Raw genomic sequence first — 20,823 nt, forward strand, 5'->3', positions numbered from 1 at the left:
TTCCGCAACGACAAGGAATATATGCATTTTTATTTCTAAAGCATCTGAAAAGAGAAGAAGATACTTTCTGCTGCGATGATCATTTACAGCTTCATCCTGCGAGATGAGATTTGTGGAATGGTCTATGTTCATGCTGTTGTTAGAACTTTATTACTCTGAGTTGCACCATGCCATACGTCTGGATATTTACTTTTGATTTTTGCTGATATATGAGTGCTTAAGTGTTTAGGCACTACTTCTTTCACTAAATATATGTGCAGTAGGGTCAAAACGACGTGAAACACAGTACAGTTGCGTAAGCGGATGCGCTCGAAGCTTCGTGGTGGAGGATAACAGTTTTTTCTTCTTTCTTCTTCGCTGCAGTTTGCGATGATGGTCCCGCCTCGGTTTTAACTGTTTTCTCCAGCGCGCAGTTTCCAGCGCAGCCGCCTATGCAACTGCACCGGGCTTCATGTCGTTTTACCCGAATAAAATTTACTGAATTACACTGAATTTATTACACTTGAAGTGATAAGTAGTTTCAGAGATGTCTGAGTACACTACAATCATACGGTCGAATACGAAGAAACGTAAATCTGAAGGGAATTTTGAATTGCTGACGCTGGAAATTGAGGTGATTGGAATTATTAAGGTTATTATTATTGAAAACTGAAGTTGTTTCTTGATTAGATTGAAAGGAAATAGTCACATGTGTAAAATAGGAATGATTTTTGATAAAAAGAAAATGAAATTGACATGCTAGAGGACAAGGTCACCTATTTAAGGTCCAAGAACTCGCTGGAATGAACACTGTGACGGTTCGTATTCTACCGTTGGAATCCACAGAATGTGCGATCTTAGTTGATTATGTGCTCACAATTGATAAAGAAACAATTGAGGTGAACTTATCGCTTATTCCTCTTGCAGCTATTTTTATTTTTAAAAATTTCAGGTAAAAAGAGATTTATGGGAACCTGGCAAAGTAGTACTAGAAAAACACACAGCTAATAATGGTGCTTTGGTCCTCATGGCATCGACCATCCAGCTTTTATCACCTGTGGATCTGAGTCGTCCAAGTGCTTATCGAAATTTTGAAATTCGAGTAAGTATGAGGTTTTTGCTTTAGCTGATACTGATATAATTGCAATTTGTTCAATTTACCATTGTAGGATGGTGTTTACTTTTGAATTTTCCGTGGAATCTTTTTTGAATGAGGGTTTTATAAGGTTTAGTGAACGAAAGCATGTAAATAGTTTTTTCTTGTAGTTTTGCAGTGTTTATGATCGTTAACTTTCTCAAAATTGGTCCATTTCAACACTTGTTTTTTCTCAGTTTTACCAGATTAAAATTTCTGCTAATATTTTAGTGTGGTCCATACAACTTCCACGTTGATCTTCGTCTCCTAGCAGAACTTGGCGGTCCACTTTTTACGAGTTGGAAAGTTAAACAGGTTCGTCTTAACAGTGAATCACACTAGAAAAGTATCCATTGGGGATTTTATAGGAAGCTGGACTGGACTTCGTAGAAGTTACAGATATGTCGCCTGAAGATGTGAAAGTATTATTGCACGCTACGGCTCGATTCGGATCGATAATCATACACAAGTGTGTGTTTTTCTTCATATAACTTCAATATTTTTCCTATTCTTCTCAATTAAGGGATAATTTCCTTCTGATGAGTATTTTGGCATCACAGTATCGATTGCTTACCGTTCTTCGAGAGGTCGAATCGTATTTAATAGCAGCGAAAATGCCGCTAATCCGAAAGTTAGAATTTGCGGCCGAACTTCGAATGGCGAGGTTGTATGATATGACAATGAGAGAAATTGGACCAAATGCTGTGGAGGAGGTACGTTTTTTTTTCTGAGGTCTCTATTTTCTGCTCCAGTTTAACCCTTTGCACTCCTTTGTCGCCCGTACGTGCGACGTTAGAAAATATGTGCTTTAATTCCACTGTCGCTGTGGCTGCGACACGCTTGTTTAGCTTATTTCAGTCAGATGGAGAATTCCGAGATGATCGATCAAGACCATCAACTTCATCTGAGACCAGGCTCGACAAAAAGCTTCACATATTACGGAAAGGAAAGAAAAGAGACTGTATCGTATGTTCAAACAGACATGAAAAGGGAAAACGTCGTGAGACTAGCGAGTTTTGTGATACTTGTCCTGGGAAACCTCGAATGCATATGGGTGACTGCTTCCTAAAATATCATACTTTGAAAAATTTTCGAATATAAACAATTTATTTCATTACTAGTTTATAAACTAAAATTAGATAGTAATGGTGTTTAAAACAAATAAATAGTATTGCGTTAACTGTATTTTCTGCTTCATAAAACGTGTGACTTAAGATTCGGAAAGCGTTTGTTACGAAAAAATGCTGGATTTGCTAGTGTTCCATGTGCTTGACTGGGCTGGAGTGCAAAGGGTTAATAACCTCTGATTGTCGTTTGTTATATATTCAGAAATGTACATCTCAAATAGGTTTTTTTCCTTATTGGTGAATTATTGCAATTTATATTCATAGTAATGGTATGCATCATAGATTAATACAGATATTGAAAATGTGTTAAGTTATACGGTGGACCTATGCTCAATTCCACATCTTGACTGAAGTTAGCGAAGGTCTTACCACGAACGTAATCGCGTATGCAGTTGCTTCAAGAGACGGGTCGTTTTGACTGGACTGTATTGTCAGTTTTATTTAATGTGAGCAGAGGGTTATGCGCTTAGTTATCATATCCGCTAAATAGGAGTTAAGATCCTTAAAAAAACGCTTAAACTAGTTTTCCCAAGGATGCTAGGGGCTCTTGGGATCCTAACCTAAGAAAATATTTGTGTTTATGGACGTGACGTGGCTGAAGTTTATGTTTCCCATAGCAGCTTTCAAATTTACGATCGCCATATTTTGGCGAGGGTAAAAAAATTTACTGAAAAATGACTGATAGTTGATCTCTGGATTTAAGCTGCATCGATATTTGCGAGACAATGGCGATCGACTTCAAGATGTACATTGGATGTTACGATCGGCTCTAGGCCTCAACAACGATTATGTTTGTATTCCTTGGTAGTTTTTGTGGAAGACGGGTTGTTGTTAGATCTTTCCTTGAATAGCTATGCATTGATGTTAGACGATTCATTCTTGTATAATTTTGGAATTTTTGCTCACTAGGGCTGTGTGGAAATAGGGATTTTTTTTTTAAATCACGGTTCACAACTGGTTTGAAAAAACTGGAATTGTAGCGCAAGGAGTACTTTGAGTAAAGTTAGGAACTTAAGCATGAGACATTACGGTATCAATAGAAATGTTCTTGTGAACTCAATCTTCTGGATGGAAAAGTTCACCGTGAAGAAATCTCTTTTTTTCCCACTGAAACCTGGTGTTAAGGCCTTCCCCTTTCATCTTTCGATCTGGTGTGTGTGTTTTTTTCCTCCAGTTGTACAGGGACCACTGAGTATAGCTCAAAAATAATAAAACATGATATAATGTTTATCGGAATTGTTTCATGTACCGAATCAAAAATGAATTTCTTATACTTAAACACTCTTGTTTGTACACGAAAATAGAGCATAACAACTTTGTCCTCAGAATATTTAATGATCATTTTTAAGCACATTTATTGGGATATGGAAACCTTTCCTTGTTTTTATAGAGGATTCCTGGGTTTTTTTTTGTGCGTGGGAGGGGAAAATAACGTTTGGTTCATTCTTAGTTTTCAATTTTTCACGTAGATTTTATTTTTGTTAAGAAATGTACAAGTCGAAGGGAAGATTAGAAGACGAATTTATTGGGAAAAAAGTTGAAACCTCATCTCATACATTTATAGATATCCATGCTTGATCTCTAGGAATTTCTTGGATTCATTGATTAGGATGTGTAGTTTTTTTTTCATAAAAGAAGCTAAAACATGGTCATTCAGCTGTTTTGGTTCCATTGCGTACATATTTTTTGTCTTATTCAATGCCTAAGTGGAAAATCTAATAATAAAAATACTTAGAAAAATAAATATAAGATGAATTTTGATGCTGATTCTTAAATGAGCAGATTAATGAAATGAATTTTGAAGGATATCACACTTAATATATAAGTTTTCTTCTTCGAACAAAATAGTATTCGTTCTCTTTGATTCTCGAAAATATCTTCATTTAAAAAAAAACCTCCTTTAACTTCTTCCTTCCGTTGTTTAGTTCTTTGTTTACGCTGGTTTTGAATACAATACATACAATACAATACATATAAATACATATAAATTAATACATATACATATAAATAAAAGAAAAATATATATAAAAAATAAAAGACATATAAATAAACATATAAATAAAAGGTCAATACATATAAATAAAAGATCGGCAACAAAGTTCACCACGTTTACGTGTAAGGTAACTTTATTCTCATTTTCGTTCCGAATTGCGGAAAATTAAAAAGAGAAATCGGAAGTAGAAAATAGAAAAAATAGAATAGAAAATAAATGAAAAAATCTTATTTTTCGAGATCTCACGGTATTTTTGAATCTCAATACTGAGCTCCTTTTTTTTGCTGTTTTGAATACTGTTGTAGGTTCCCAATAAAAACTTTATCATACAAACCAAAATATTCATGATTGTTTATCGTATAGAACACAAATAAATACACTCGTACAACAAATAACTAGATGAGGATACTCGTAAACGTAGGGAACTGATTCGGCTAAGCGCTTCGTTTAAAAATACGCTGCATTGCAGAATATGTTGGTAATTTCGGATAGTGCATCCTGTGAGGAAGCTGAAAAATCTAAAAGGGCCATGGTTACACTAGGAAAAACGAAGTTATTATAGGACAATGAGGATATATACTCTGCAGGTTTTATCTAGAAGAATAAAATAAAAATTTACGAATAATATGGAGGATCAGGACGAATCCTTGTGAACGTTTTCACATCAGAATTACCGTTTAGCCAATTTTGCCGAGAAAAAAATCTTTGAATCAATTTCAATAGTCATCTAGTCCATCTAATCTTTTTTTTTCTCGACAAAATTGCTACAGTACGATGAAGGATGTGGCTAGCTACAGAGTATTACTGTACAACTGTAATACGGATAATATCACAGATATTGATTTGATAAATGCACAAAGAATAATCCGTATGGATGAAAATAGAATGGTTATATAAGTTGTGCAATGTGCGGCGATGAACTGTCGATGATTTGTGGTGGGGAGAATTTTTTTTTGTCTGTGTTAAATTGAAAGGACTTCCACGATTTGGCATCATAGTTTCATCAAGTTAGTGGATTTGATAGGAATACAGCTAGGGAATATTTAGCATTTTCTCAGGACATTTTCTGTTAGAAATTACGCTAAAGCTGAGTTTTTTTTTGTAGGTTTTCCACGGAAAAAGAATCTGATTTTTCTTTATTTTTATAACAAAAATTTGATCAAGCAACCGTCTTCGTAGTTTCTTCTTCTGCAAGAACTGAGCACATTTTTGGTGGTGAATTCGAAAGAAAAGTCTTTTTTTGCGTACCGTGTGAAAAATTCGATGATAAACGGTGTGGTGATGGTGAAAATAAAGGGAGTGTGAGTATCAAAAAGTTAGCGAAATTGGAATTTTATTCTGTTGAACGTAAGAGTTAAGAATTTTTTTTGTTAAACTACTGATATTTTCTTTCAAATTCATAAACATATTTTCTTTTAAATTCATAAACAAAGAACCTTATTTTTTATTTTCCAAATTAGTTCTAATTTTTTTTTCTCGCATTTTTTTTTCCATTTACAGGATGTTTAGTAGTTTTCTGTCCAAAAATTTGAGGCTAAACTATTCCTAATGCACCTCCTTTCGTTCACCTTCGTCAGAAATCGGTCTCGGCAACTATCCACAGTTGTTGTTTTTTTTTCTTTTTTTTTCTCTCTCGAAGCAAAGTGGAGTAATAGATAAAATTTTTATCTATGAAATCGTCTCTTTCGATTTCAAGGAACTGCTCGAGACATCTCGAGACCCGTTCTATACTTTGTTAACACCTAGAATGCACCATGTTCTGGTTACATATATCCAGTTTAACGCCGATTACGCTCCATCCATGAGGCTTAGCTTATTACTTAACGAATAAAGTTATTAATTGATCTCACACAGAACAGCTCAACAGGTGATCTGATACTATAAAAAAATTGGAAGAAGACATTGTAGGCCGCGTTGGAATCCGTAAAATATTGATTGATCACCGCCTTCAGTACGACTTAGATGATCTCCGCGAACCATTCAGCCTGAGTTTTCTCGCATGCTGGATCAACGCTCACCATATGTAGATTTGGATATACGAGGAAGTAGAAAAGGCAGAAAATAACGAATCCAAAGAAGAAGAGCATCTAAATTAGAGATATTAGACGTGAAGGCAGTGTTCAAAAAAATATTTTTTTTTCATTTTCTAGTGTCTTCATCATTGCCTGGATTCCTAAAGTAGTTATAAGGAATCGCAGCAGAAACACCACCCAGATTCTGGGCATCTGAGACTCGTTGCCCCTAGGAGCACTCAAGGACCTTAATTTCCCGACAAGCTAACTCCTTAGATCTGTACGAATGATGAAATTGACTTTATACGCTTGTATTTCCTCATTTTTATGAGTGTAAAGAGTCGCCTTGTCGGAAAAACTGAGATCGTTGAGTACCTTTGAAATTTTCTGATTTTTGGAACAGTAACGGGATTATTTCCCGATGTTTCCGCTGCAATTTCTGAGAACTATGTACGTCCCGAATCCTTGTTTCCCGTCCCGAATACTAGTGGGAAGAATTTTACATCAAAATTTGACGTTGGAAATTTCTGCAAATCCTTCCTTTACGCGAAAAGGGTGAAATAAAGTAGTTATGGTTTTTTTGAAGCCGAGACGTTCAAAAAGAGAACGGCGTGTAATCATATTTGAAGGATTTTGCACATGACATACCTGAGAAATCCACTGAAATCTGTGCATAGTTCGTGGTGTGAAGTGGAAATCTACGAGTTTGAGCATTTTATCACCTGAAGAGGAATTTTTAGAAGTATTTAAACTTTATTAAATGGGTTTAAGTTTGTTTTTTACTTGGGTTTTTTTTAAATTCTAAAACATCCATGCTCACCATATTACTGTGTATGTATTATATGTCCAGATTTTCGATTTTCCATCAAATACTAAGGATTTATTGTTAAATTCTCGCTGTCTGCTTCCGAACGTGGACGTAAATTCAACAAAGAATGAATTATTAGGAATTGCGCGCCATCTTTAGATTCATTTTCTCTCGGACCATTCCTTTATTTTTGAATTAGTGTTAAAAAAAAAAGAGGGAAAAAATGTAGAATGAATGTAGAAAAAATGTAGAAAAGAGAAAAAATATCATGTTGATAAAGGTAATGAAGCGTCAGACCCTTTAAACTAGTTTATAGAGGCATCCATAGATCCATAGATCTTCAGGATTTCTTATTAGTGGTTTTGAACAAAAATGACATGCTATGAATGATAAAAGTCGTAGGGAAAGAGGAAGGATGTACGGGAAAGACGGTGATGATGAAATAATAGTATTTATTATTACGTACATTATTATTATTATTATTATTTCACCGCCTTTTCCCATATTCAGCTATAATCTGTTTTTTTTTTTCTAATTTCCAGCAGCTTAGTTACGATATTGTGTAGATTTGCGTGGAACTAGGAAGAATAAAAAAAACAGATGAATTAACCAATCACGGGATTCGTAACACACCCCTTTTTTCTGCCCGGGATACTCCCAATCTTATGCAAAGAGCGGAGAATTTGCGTGCTGCGTTGTGCATTAAAAAAAACGTATGAGCAGTCGCCGGGACTTATGTTTATCCGGTTTGCCGCGACGTGTCTGTAGCAACTTATGGAGTTTCTTGGCTATACACGGGCATTCTTTACCCTCTAGCTACCCCTACGGTTCACTCTCTACCCTTCTATTTTTCACTAGCAGTCCTTCCACAATTCAGTTTTTTCGGAATAAAAGAAAATCGCAGTTTATGAGGAACTGCTCCCAATTTTTGTTATTGGTCAGCAGATAACTATAATTTATTTTTAGCAGATAATCGAATGAATTTCTCCCAAGTGTAGAACTGAAACAGTTACCAAAAGTATCTTTGTTCCCGTCTGGAATATAGGAGTCTTCCACATCCGCAACAGGAACCGTCACATACTCGTTATTATATCTGTAAATGGTCAGCGGCATAAAAAATGGGCGGAGGAAATCAATAAATCAATAAACAGAAATTTCCTCACTTCCCATTGCGTAGCACAAGATTAGCACCGGTTCTCGGCGGTAGAATCCCATTTATTGGTCGAGTAGGTGTCATCACTGCGCTCATCGATTGGAAACTTTCACTAAAAAATCTTTTTTTTTCTCGCATTGATCGATTTGAAATCAATCCTAATTATCACTAAATAATAAGCGAATAAAAATATAAGTAATTAGGTAATAACAAGTAGATAATAATAACAGTTAATAAATTAATCAATTAATAAATAAATAATAACAATTAATTGATACAAATAAAAAATAAATAAACAATAAATTACTACTTGATACGTACCTTTCTAATTTGATTTTTTGTCGCATATACTTGACAAACGCCAGTTTTATTAGGGATAGAAAGACGATCATGAAACATACACCTAGAACAAGATGTAGATTAATTTTGATTGATTGGGATTTATTTTAACTTATTTAATTTTGATTTTATTACATAATACATCTTTACTTTATTGTTTGATTTTAATTTATTTCAAATTTTTCCCTCACCAAGGTAGATATCCATAGCTTTGATGTAGCTGACCCGTGGCATCATCTCGTTATAGGAGAAGATCAAGAAAGTGATGGCAAGAATAATTGATATCATGTCCTTAAATATTAATTGATTAAGGATTAGTAAGAGAAAGGGGAGAATTTTGATGAAAGGTGTTGCTGGATAGAAAACGATTTTTTTTTACTAGTGATAAGTCGTTTTAGAAAACTATGGACGCAAAATTTGGAGTTACTGTAGCCGTTCCATACGTATATAGTCAGCGTAGGATGTGTTCAACCGGGTGAACGCGACGCTTTCGCGCTCTCTTTCGGCGCACATTTCTGGGGAAATGTTATAGCTGCAGCGACAAAACGAACAGAAATCCTAGGTTTTTGTATTTCATGACCCTCCAAACCTCAATACATTCTTCACCATTGATCCAGTAATTGAACTTCCGAATTTTTACTCTAATTCGTTCGAAAATGGGCTCGGATTGAGCTGTCATTGTGTTTATTGATGTTATCCACATTTTTTATTCTTCTTTATTGATTATCTATATTCTTTAATGACTACTGATCCATCCTAAGTCGTTAAATTTTACTTTCTTATTTAATTTTTTTTTGAAAAAAAATTTCAACTCATTTACTTTAATTTTTTCGTCTTATACGTACGTGTGTGAAGTTTTTAACCCTTCATTGACCCTATAAATATGTTTCTTACCACTGATTAGTTCACTGATTAATCATACTCAGATTTTTCCCACGTTCTTAATTCGTTCAATTCGTTAATTATGAATAAGCGTTTCTCGGTACCTGAAATTCCGTTTCACTCTCCATCCATAATGACACCCATGAAGTAATAACGACAGCTGTGGATGGGATAATGAGTTGCAGGAAACAGAATCCGGATGAACGAGAGAACACGAAGCATACGTAAAGCCGCGAGTAGTTTCCTAGAAACATCATCGAGAGATAATGAAAAATGTATATCCGTCAACAGTAAAAAATATGGCTGTATTGTGGTGTTTAGTATATGACAGTATAAGTGTATAACGAAGAAAATGAAGAAAAGAAGAAAGGGGGAATTTTCAATCTTTTTTCTTATCCGGGAGAACAAATTTAGATTTTTTTCGCTCATCGTTGCGGCATGGGATGCGTAGGAAGCGAGTATTCTGCTTAAAGGCACCATCCCACGAATCTAAGGTGGTAAGGATTTCAGGTGGAGAGTTCCTATACGGGGACCTTGATTATGGAGAGGAGGGTGATTCCATCCATTTCTTCCTAATTGCCGCAAAAAACGGCCAGGAAGATGCGGCGCATGCACAAGGCTGGTGCGCTCTAGTCAAACTCCTTGTGGAAAATAGCGCGCCGGAATGCTCAAAGTCGTATCTTCCGGGCTTTTGTTTACGGCAATTAGGAAGAAATGGACGGAATCACACTTCTCTCCATAATCTACGACTCCGTATTGGCATAACCCATCTGAAACTCGCACCACTCCAGATTCGTGGTGTGATGCCTTAAAAAAAGAGAGGTCATGTTGAAGGTTGCTTTTTTTAGAGGTTGTATTCAATCTAAACAGTAATGCAGTTGCGTAGAATCTAGAACGTAAGATCCATAAAATTTTGGCAAGAGATCAGGTTCTCGTTTTGCAAAAGAGGAGAGTTCCACTTCGATTCTTTTTGTGTTCAACAGGATCAGATACTGAAGGGAATGGGTGGGACCGAAAAGGATTTATGGACTATTTTTTTCGGGAAGAAACGGAAACGAGGAACAAAAATGGAAAGGCTACTAGGAATTCTGTGAAAGAATGTTACTATACACATAGAAAGAATAAAGGATAAAGTGTCTGGCGTTAGCGAGTCCGCTTGAGTTCCGCCATCACCATAGCCGATGTGTCAATTCAGTGTTTTTATCCTCCCAGAGAAGTCCGGTGCGAATTTATCGACCCCGGAGGGATGAAAGGCTTGGTGAGCACTAGGGCGAATTCGAACCTCCGATCGATTGTGCGGGCAGCGGAACCTCCAATCAACTGCGCTACACCCATCCCATACACATAGAAACAGTTACGAATTGCAGTTCCTGGACTAATTTTTTCCAGTCCTGGTGTTAGTTGTATAAGTATTTCGGGAAATTACCTGTTGCATATGCTTCCATTTGATTCGTTACGTATGCCTCTTTGATGGTGAAGTCAGGAAGACGGATTTTATGTAGCTTTAAAGCAGGACGCGATCCTGATGACCATTTATAGACAACTTGATCGGCTGTGTAACCATCTGAAATTTTTGCATATCTGGAGAGAAAAATATTGACAGATATGTCGATTTTTTTTCTGTAAGTGAGTGCACTTGGAGTAATTTGCACTGGGTTACAACTTTTCAGAACGTTTCCTGCTGTCAATCGATTTGAAAAAATTCTTTCTTAGGTTTCAAGAATTTGACTCACAACTTTCGATGCCCAACTTGCAGATTTGTTTGTCAAATGGGAACAGGGTTAAATCCATTGCTGAAAAAAAATCAAATAAACAAGAGAAAAATGTGAAAAAGAAGTATCTGTGGACGATCTTCACTAGGTTTTTTTTAGGAAATTAAAAATGTAACAGAGTAAACGTAGCCGTAGAATTTTTTTTTTTTTAGTAAAAACCCATTATTGTGCTAAATATTAATTTCTTCCGAAGTTTTGTCAATTGATTTCGAAAATCAGGTCATTCTATGCTATTTTTTTCATTAGAACAAGTTTTTCAAATTTCTAGTTACTAGTTCAAGTAAGTTAGAAATGGCGGCATTTTCGTGTTTGAAAATTTTTGAAGAAGGAATTTGAGGGCTTAAAGCGGCCCATGTCGACGAATATTTATTCTCAAGCTTATAGCGTTTGGAATAAAAAGTAATGAAAAAAAGGATTAATAAGTTGATTATGGTACTATCTTTTACTAGTAATAAGGGAGAAAAAAAGGTAAAGAAACAAGTTAAAGAACTATAAGGAATTATTTTAAATAAAAATGAAAATTGCATTACTTGGTCTTTTAGGTCTTAGATTTTTTCGACGAACCGACGTTTTTCCCCCAAGGATTTACTTGGTTTCAAACAGTAATATTGTCCTTCTTTCCAGGGATAATGTACATTTATAAAAGTGTAAATATTTCAATTTTCATCCAATTCAATGAATGTTGTCTTGGATATACCTTTATAAAATTATAAATAAAAAGTAGTCACTCACTGCATTCACAAACTAACGATATTCGACGACTGTAGAGCAATTGACCATTGCTTTCGAGCCTGAAAAGCATACTTAGCCAAAAGATTTTTGAAATAAAAGGTTATTTTTCGATCCATTGAACATCATATTCTATTTAATTTTAACTGTTCAACACATGACATCGAACTGTGAATTAAGTTATTTTTTTTTATTTTCTTAGAATTATGAATAGCTAATTTTTTTAAAATCAAATGTGGCTCATAATCTCACCTCAACAAAGATCTATGCGAAATGCTATTCCTCTGTGGATTCTTCGATGCGATAGCATTTGGCACAAATGTGTCAGGAAACCAGAGAAAATTTGTATAACTTTCATGTAAGGCAAGTCTTGTCTTATTCTTAAAAAGTGAGGTGTTGAATTGAAGTCGTTCATCTTGCCAGGATTCACGGTAGAATAACTCCAAAGCGTAGTCCTGAACGGATATTGCTGTTAAAAAGTCAGAGGATTCTAATTATTTTTTAAATTTAGACAACTTGATCGGCTGTGTAACCATCTGGAATTTTTGCATATTAGGAAGAAAAGTAGATAAATCGACTTTTTTTCTGTTATGGGTGCACTTGCAGTAATTTCGATCAGTTCATAGTTTTTCAGAACTTTTCCCACAGTCCCCTCGATCTGACAAAAATTCCAGGTTTTAGGTTTAAAAAATTGACTCACAACTTTCGATGCCCAACTTGCAGATTTGTTTGTCAAATGGGAACAGGTTAATATTATAATATTCAGAAAATAATAAGATTTTAGTGGCTGTACAAGGCTACCCGAGGCATTTGTGGATAAGTTCGGGAATTCTAGTAAAATTGAAGTTAGAGGAGTAAATAGTGTACTTTCTTGCGCTAATAGCGAAAAGAATACTTCATTTAGTCGAAAGATCTGGTCATTCAGAAAACTTTTTTATTTATTTATATTTCTACTTATTAAATATTCATATTTTCATTCAACTTTGCAATTTTTTGTTTGTTTATTTTCCTTCAAAAAACAGAAATCCTGTGTTGTGCATCGCAGTTTTTTTGAACGAATTCTCACTCGTAAAAGTTCTTCAGAAAATTAATAGATGAAAAATTGGTGAATAATATAATTATATGAATAAATACTATTAAATAAATAATACAATAATAATTAATTTATAAAATTCCCTAATATTTCTTTGTTTACTTCATTTGTTTATTCCATTGCATTTATTTACTTTATTATTTCTTCTCTATGTATGTACCGGATAGATAACTCACCATAGTGACCTCAGATACAGCTCGTATGTTGCTGACCACAACGGAAACCTCGACTTGAACAGCTGAACGATCAATACTTATCTGATACACATATCAAGTCCAAAAATCCATAACCATAACGCTTACCACCAGCTTTATTCTCTGGACATTGCCTATGATCATAATTGATACGTCGAAGAAAATGTAGAAAATCTCTTGTCTCTCTGAAAATTTTTTCATAGAATATTTTTTTATTGATCTTGTCGGAAAATTCTCATAGCTATGGGAATATACGAGAAGCCGCAACACAAACTATATAGGCAACATGCTGGCAGCATGCTAAGCTAAAGCTTTAGTGGATTACTTTGAAAATAGAGTGAAAATGTCTACACATACATAAATATAGCAGTAGTTACGAAGTTATAAGGTGAAATTCCATCGAAACTCACCCATACTCTACAACTTCTCTGAAATAAAAATCGATTTATCGATTTTTCCACGTTTTTCTAGTGATCGTATTCGAAGGAAATCTTTTGTTTTCATTTCTTTTTTTCTCATTTTTTTCCTTTTCTTTCCGAGAGTTGTGTTCTTTCACATCGTTTGTTGCTGGCTGACCTTTAAAACATATGGTGGCAATGAAATTAGGATTGATTTGTGTGACTGAGATATTTTCGCACCGTTTCAAGAATCTAATGGGATTTTTTTTCCCTGACATTTCTAGGAGTGACGCGTTTCGGATGAGCTGTGAACCAGATGTGTTACGGAATTAGCTGTACTGGAAGTGGATTTCCACACTATTTAATGTCGGAAAGGCTTCAATCACTGGGAACCATTCGAACTTCTTCCGTTCGTCCTTTAAGAAAACAAAAACTACCATTTATTCTAATGAGTACATGCTGACTCGATCCCTTTTTTGAAGGAAAGTCTGCCTGAAGCACATTGATATTCTGGATTATGCATAGATTTGCATAATATCCAGTTTGACTCGCAAGTTCGTACTCAAAACAAACTAATTCTACTCTAATTAGAACTCCTAGGATGATTTTTAGCTTTTGATTCTTAAGAAGTACAAAATGGTGGAAAGTTGAGGTCTTAGGAACTAACACTTCTCAGGAATTGTATCAAAGTGAGGATTCCACAAATCCGACGTAGTGAAGGACTCCGCGAAAAAAGCTAGAAGTGGGCTTTTTGCTTTTAGTTTTTTAGAATGGTAGAAATCCGGGGTAGATCCACTCATATTTCCTTAAAAGCATCAATCCACGAATCTGAGGTGGTAGGGGTTCCAGGCGGGGGGTTAGTGCCTATACGGGGCGCAATGATTGCGCATTGCAACAGAAACCGTCGTAAGAAACAGTGTCGTAAGAAACAACAATCACACTGATACAGGAAGAGATGAAGGGAATCACCCCCTTCCCCACAATCCACGACCCCGTACAGGAATTACCCGGCTGAAATCCGTGACACCCCAGATTCGTGGGGTGATGTCTTTAGTCGATTTCATTCGCAGCTCGCCACCCTTGCGCCACCCGTGTCGCATCCAAGTGCGAGCGGTCGAAGATCAATGATGTCTTCTCATCAGTCTATTCAGGTAAAACCAATGAGTAGGCTGCTGAGATGACCGGAACGTGTACATAGTGGGGCGTTCTAGGGTTACTCGTAGGAACTAAAGCGGTTCCCACGCCGTTTTTTTTTTACGACGATTAGGGAGAGATGAACAGAACCATCCGGTTCCCGCAATCTACAACCTCAACTCTAATTGTTTCTGCGGATTCCCACACCGCGTAAGATTCGTGGTAAGATGATAAGATTCGTGGATTTGTGCCTTTGAATCACTGGATTGGCTTCGATAAAGTAAGGATAAGGATAGGTCAAAGAAGTTCAGACTAGTACACATCTTGTTTTTTTTTCCAACGAAAAGTTTCTGGAAAAAGCTATTGTAATAGTAGAATCGAACGAGTTTAAAAGTGAGTAGGAATAAACTTGTCGAGACAGCATTCCATGAAATTTAGGGCTATTATTATACTACTAATATGATACTGTACTACTATTATTATTAGTATCTTCGATGTTGATGGTATTATTACTGCTAGTACTAGTATTACTGCGAGCATTACTATTGCTAATATTATTGTTTCTAAGGTAGTAATTTTGTAACACCTAAATTCCCTTTGTAACGCTGATAGAAAGAGAAACTGGTTTCAGCAACGTATTTAGAGAACAGTAATCTGAAATTCACTCTCAATTGAGGGGAAAGAAAAAGACTTTTGGAGATCGGTAATGTTTCTGGAAAGGGTCGAAGTTATTTATTTATTTATTTATTTATTTATTCAAACACCTGAAGATGTGCCATTAAACAGAAAAAAGAACAAGATGGAACAGAGTTCACTAGAATTTAGCCTGAATTTTACACAACAAGGCTGGCCCTTTAAAGCATGATGAGTGGTGGGTTGGCAGGTCATTCTCCTGCCACAGAGGGTGAGAAATCCTCACGCGAGATCCTTTTCCCAGACCCAGAACGCTACGGTAGATAAACGGATACCGAAGGGGTTGGGTGGTCAACTTAACCTCGAACGGAGGAATCCGTCAGGGACCCTGGGCGAACGGGTGGGGGGACCTCAAGCGCAAGGGCTCACCAACTTTGCTATCCTTGAACAGCTTTCCACCACCAGCAGAGAAGAAGGACCAACTGTTGAAGAAAAATGTCGTCTAAAATTTTCCACAGTTTCACAACAAATTCTCTATATTTTACCTTTTGAAAGGAATTAAAACTGGAGTAATTTTTAAAGAATATCATTTTCTTTTTTTGGTGATATTGATAGTTGCCGGCCACGGTTTATACTTCAGTTGCGCCGGGGCAACAGTTTCAGAAAAAAAAGTACAGGAAGTGATAACTGCTTAACTGAAAACCATAACTAATTGTGATATCGTGTCAGGGTGTGATCGAACCAGATTCCAATATCCTATGGATAGGGTGAGACTACTGTGTGCATTCCGTGTTTCATCTACCTACAGCCGTGCTCAACAATGTTCCTCCTCACTCAATGAGTTTCCGATCGTACTGTGACTATTGTGCAGGCACGTGCATGCGCAAAGCATCACACAAAACGTGAACTCGGTGATATTCTCCTCACGTTAAATCATAAGAACATAAGACAGAATTTACCTGTGCGCCATTATTGACCCTTTTTCTAATGGAGCGCTTCTTCTAAAGAAGGAAGAAATTAGGGAATTCTTAATGTGATAGTATTTTTCAGTAGTACTTCTGAAACACATTCAACTAATATTTTTTAAAATTATTTTTATATTGATTAGCTCGAGCTATTCCCGAGATTGGATTAGTGTTGATCTGTCTTTATTAACAGCTAACGTTTCGCTTTGGAGTTATCTTCGGTATAGCTTAAGCAAATCAATCAAAAAAAAACCTCAACTCAAAAAGGTCACTGGATTAGTTGGGACCTTCACCACTTATAGTATATTTAATTTTACTCATCACCACCAACAGTTTTTGGGGATTTTTTGTTCTTTTGCTTCGAACAAGGAAACGTTTTTTGTGTGTTGATTTAAACTATGTAGTGCCTCTAAAAAAGCGTTCAACACTTTAGATATCACATCCCGCTTACAGTGTACACTTAAAATTAGTTGAACTTGATCCGAAAAGTTGAAATAGGTTTTCTGCTCAGCTAGTATTCGCTCATAAATCAACCAACGACACTACAGTAGAGGTCGAACGCGAAAGATAAAGAAAAGAACGGGATGTGAAAGTTCAAGAATAACGTCCTGAGGTAATACCTTACTACGGAATTAGAAAAAAAAATGTGAAAAATTCGAAAGCTCGGTCAATGTGTTGAAGGTTTCCCCTAAAAATTGCTACTTTGTGGAAGGTTTTCAAATCACCAAATGAGGGCGCTTGCATGCGAGAGCTGCGGTCAGATTTTAAGAGAAGAAAAGGTGAAATTTACTGAAAGTTTGTTGGTTCGAAGAATTCTACACTCACTAGCTGAAGCCATGTGGTGGTGCTGTATAATCTCCAACAAATTAGGCTAGGAATAGGCCTTGTTGGAAAAATCATGATTAGAAAAGTCTTTTTTGAAACCGTCAATTAGCGTTCACGTCTATACAGTGATTGAATATAAGAGAAAAAAAAGGATTTACACACATTCTTCTGCAAGGCTGTGCTTTGGTGCGTGGACGGTTTTCAGGGCGGATACTGTAGTTCACATAGTGTGCATATTGTTTGTGTGTGGGGATAAAGCAGCGTTTGTGCGTGCATAACTTGGGAAAAGAAGCGAATTTGAGAGTGTGTGAGGATAGTAATGGAATGTGAGAAGAATGCAGGACAGATTTTGAAAATAAGGATGTAATGGAAAGGAAATACGTTGGGGATTTCCGACATGGATAGATTCTTAGCCGTAGGGTGAAGGTTAAGCTCGAGAAAAATGTTGTTTTGAAAATTAGACAATACTTTCTCTATTCTATACAAATCATGGGCGTGTAAATTCCAGAATTTTCCTAACTTTCTAGAACTTTTTCTTTTCAAAAAAATCCTAGGAACTTATGGAATCCAAAAGAAATTGAGATCAAAAGCATGCAGATTAGTTGAAACTCTATTCGTCTTATGGTAGGAAAAAGTGCTAACTTATTTCTAGGAGTTCCACCCATCCAAAAATATCAAAAATTCCCAAATGTCCAGAAATATTTGGGAAACTGTCAGAAACCACAAAGTCACCTTATCAGTATCAGCTAGATCACTTACCCTTGGCTGAAGATGGCCCCGTTAGCTCCCGGCAGAGGTGCACCACCTCCGCCCTCGTCCCTCATCGACGTTCGCATTGGTGTTCCACTTCGTCGATGACCATGACGTCCGCCGGTTTTTCTAGTCTCTTCCTGAAATTATTGGGTGAATAGAACCACTAGCAGGTTAACAAAACTGTAATCTCTGGTGGATTTTAGATCTCGTGAATGTTATTCGTTTAAATTGAGTACAAGGTAATTAATCTATTCATTTAAATTTGCGACCGGGCACGAATACAGTAGTTCATTGTTTTTCCACTGCTAATTCTGCTAAAATTCGATTTTTGTTAGTCGGAAATTGATTTCGGAAGCAAAACAGAGAATGTGGGATTAGCTTGCACTTTAATTAGTTAGTAATAATTTTGGTGGGAGCACAAAATATCATTTTTGTCGATTAGGACGTTCGAAACCCCCTTGTGTGAGGTTCTTTGTAGCAATTCTACGAATTTATTCAAAATAAATAAATAAATAAATAAATGTCTTATACTAAATTGATTTATTGCTTGGAAAATCTCCTCACCTTCTAATTTATTTGTGATTGTTTAAAAATTTCTTCCAGTGAAGGAATAATTCTCCCTTTTAAAGGTTGAAGTTGTTTTTTTTTAAAAAAGATTTTTAAAGGTTGGCATGCGGTCATTTAAACCGTAGTGAACAAAGGTGTCATTAATTAGTACATAAAGGCGCTTCGAGAGTTGAGTACAGTAACTTCACGACCAGAATTTTGACATTATTACAATAATATCACAATTAAAATGAATTGATGGGTTCCTGAGGGTGACAGAATATGTTCCATCCGAAAATATTTATCGGCACGCTCGGGATCACAGCATAGAAATCACCTATCCGTCTGTGTAGCCTTAAAATTCCTATATTAGCTGATCTAGCGATAGAATGACGAAAAAAGTTTTATCACGCGGGGGAAAATATGCTGTACGATGTGCTATAATAAATAGTACTGTACGATATAACAGATACTTATCAAATTCAATTATAAATCATATTAAAGGCATCACCCCACGAATCTGAGATGGTACGGATTTCCGATGGATATTCGTATTTGTATACGGGATCGTAGATTATGGAGAGGGGGTGATTCCGTGCACAGGGCTGGCGCGCTCCAATCGAACTCCTCGTAGAAAATAGTGCGCCGAAACGCTCGAAGCCGAATCTTCCGGGCCGTTTTTTCACGGCAATCAGGAAGAAATGGATGGAATCCCCCCCCCCCCCTTCTCCTCCTCTCCATAATCTACGATCCTGTATACAAATACTCCACCAAAAATCCGTACCACCTCAGATTCGTGAGGTGATAGAAATTTCGATGAGAACCCTAACCTCATCTTTCTCCGTAGCGTTCAGCAAGCTTTGATCCATCCTGAGATCTATGCATCTCATCCAAAGCTCATCTTTTTTTCTACCTATGCGGGCAATCTCATTCATATTTACGAACACCGGACAACTGTTACAAGTAATAATTCGAGCAGAAATTGTAAGCCTGAGAGGTACATAATGCTTGAAGGGCGTTTATTATGGATTTCTAGAAGATTTCTCAAATTCTGTTAAAATTTATTAATTTATTATCACATTTAAAAAGTCAAAGGATAAGGTCACTGGCGCATCGATCCACTAGGGATGCGACAACGGGTTTCATGGAATTCGTAATAGTTGAGGATTTTGGAATGTGTGTTGGCCTATACAATGACTTGTGGGGGTCAACCGATGATCAAGCCAGTGTTTTTATCCTCCCAGATATGACTGGTACCCATCTATCGATCCGGAGGGATGAAAACCCTTGGTTTGCACTAGTGCGGTTTTGAACCATCGACCGTGCGGCCACAACGGATCTCTAACCGGTTGCGCCATACCCACACTATTATTACAATTAGTTGATTTATTATTATTTGTTTCTCTATATTTTTATCGGAACTTTTAACCTGAATATGGTCACTGTAGACAACATCTAAGCGTTCGAATTTTCAATATTCAGGTTTCTACTGTCCGGTTTTTTTTTCTCAAAATTAATTCAGACCTCTTCATCCTCAACTTGATCGTCGATATAATAGTCGAGCGGTTCCATTGAATGTTCCCGTTCTCGCTGGGTGTTCTGGCGCTGATTTTCCACATTATGCTGGAATTCCACGGTTGTGATAAAGTTCGGCTTCGGAAAAAAATGGTTTTAGGTGAGAAAGAGGTCACCCAGAAATTCCAGAACATTTGAAAATTCCAGGAATTGGGCTGATTTTGAGATCAAGATTTTGTGTGATCTTTCGACTATGAGATCAGTTCAACATTTTCTTTCTGCCAGGATTACAAAACTATGAATAAAATTCCTGAAAAACTAGCCTGACTCGCCTGTCTCATCATAAATGCGCCGGATTGTTCGGCATGTTGATAGGTGTGCACTGGTAGTAGGACCAGCGTTAGGAATAGGTGCATGTGTTGCCGAATTTTGCTGAAAATGGGAAAAATTTGGAAAATTATCAGTTTTCATTTCAATCGCAAAAAATTGTCGTGATCTACGGTGTACAAGGTTGGAAAAAAAATGTCTTGCGCAACTTGGAGGAAATCCAGGAAAATCTGTAAAATCCGTTCAAAATATGTTTGAGGAATGGAAGAAAGGAAACGGTAAAGTTGCTAAATTCTTCGAGAAAAGACGAAAATGACCCGAATCCTCGTGTTTTTCGTTTTTCAGTTAGAGAACTAGCGATTCTTACTGTAGAATTCGGTTCGAAACTTGACAGATGAGAACAAGTGAGAATAAGGGAAGAAAAGAAAAAGAAAAAAGAAAGAAGAAAGTGTAAGAAAAAACACAAAAAACAGACTTTTTGCAGAATAAAAACGACTAATTATTATAGAGA

The 20,823-nt window shown here is 36.3% G+C and overlaps 2 protein-coding genes across 4 annotated transcripts; one reads left to right on the forward strand and one right to left on the reverse strand.

Moving 5' to 3' along the window:
• Positions 1–526: 526 nt before the first annotated feature.
• RB195_020691 (uncharacterized protein) lies at positions 527–3,049 on the forward strand (the record flags this gene model as incomplete). 2 transcript variants are annotated; one of them, XM_064189097.1, is made up of 9 exons in its annotated part: positions 527–613; positions 765–878; positions 932–1,081; positions 1,346–1,429; positions 1,483–1,583; positions 1,638–1,827; positions 1,973–2,168; positions 2,330–2,406; positions 2,945–3,049. In XM_064189097.1, the coding sequence occupies 9 exons, from the start codon at positions 527–529 to the stop codon at positions 3,047–3,049; spliced, it is 1,104 nt and encodes a 367-aa protein (XP_064044978.1). The 2 variants fall into 2 exon arrangements, with proteins under 2 accessions (XP_064044978.1, XP_064044979.1); XM_064189098.1 differs by lacking the exons at positions 1,973–2,168; positions 2,330–2,406.
• A 3,143-nt stretch (positions 3,050–6,192) lies between these two features.
• Positions 6,193–20,401, reverse strand: RB195_020692 (uncharacterized protein; the record flags this gene model as incomplete). Of its 2 annotated transcripts, none has more annotated exons than XM_064189099.1 (17): positions 6,193–6,321; positions 6,895–6,968; positions 8,068–8,147; positions 8,218–8,319; positions 8,529–8,610; positions 8,738–8,837; positions 9,533–9,672; positions 10,855–10,992; positions 11,162–11,221; positions 11,933–11,991; positions 12,182–12,384; positions 13,199–13,260; positions 13,325–13,401; positions 13,627–13,644; positions 17,931–18,061; positions 19,995–20,093; positions 20,318–20,401. In XM_064189099.1, the coding sequence occupies 17 exons, from the start codon at positions 20,399–20,401 to the stop codon at positions 6,193–6,195; spliced, it is 1,638 nt and encodes a 545-aa protein (XP_064044980.1). The 2 variants fall into 2 exon arrangements, with proteins under 2 accessions (XP_064044980.1, XP_064044981.1); XM_064189100.1 differs by having other exon boundaries at positions 20,309–20,401.
• Between the last annotated feature and the right edge of the window lie 422 nt (positions 20,402–20,823).

This window comes from Necator americanus, chromosome II (assembly GCF_031761385.1).
Source record: "Necator americanus strain Aroian chromosome II, whole genome shotgun sequence".
Taxonomy (NCBI): domain Eukaryota; kingdom Metazoa; phylum Nematoda; class Chromadorea; order Rhabditida; family Ancylostomatidae; genus Necator; species Necator americanus.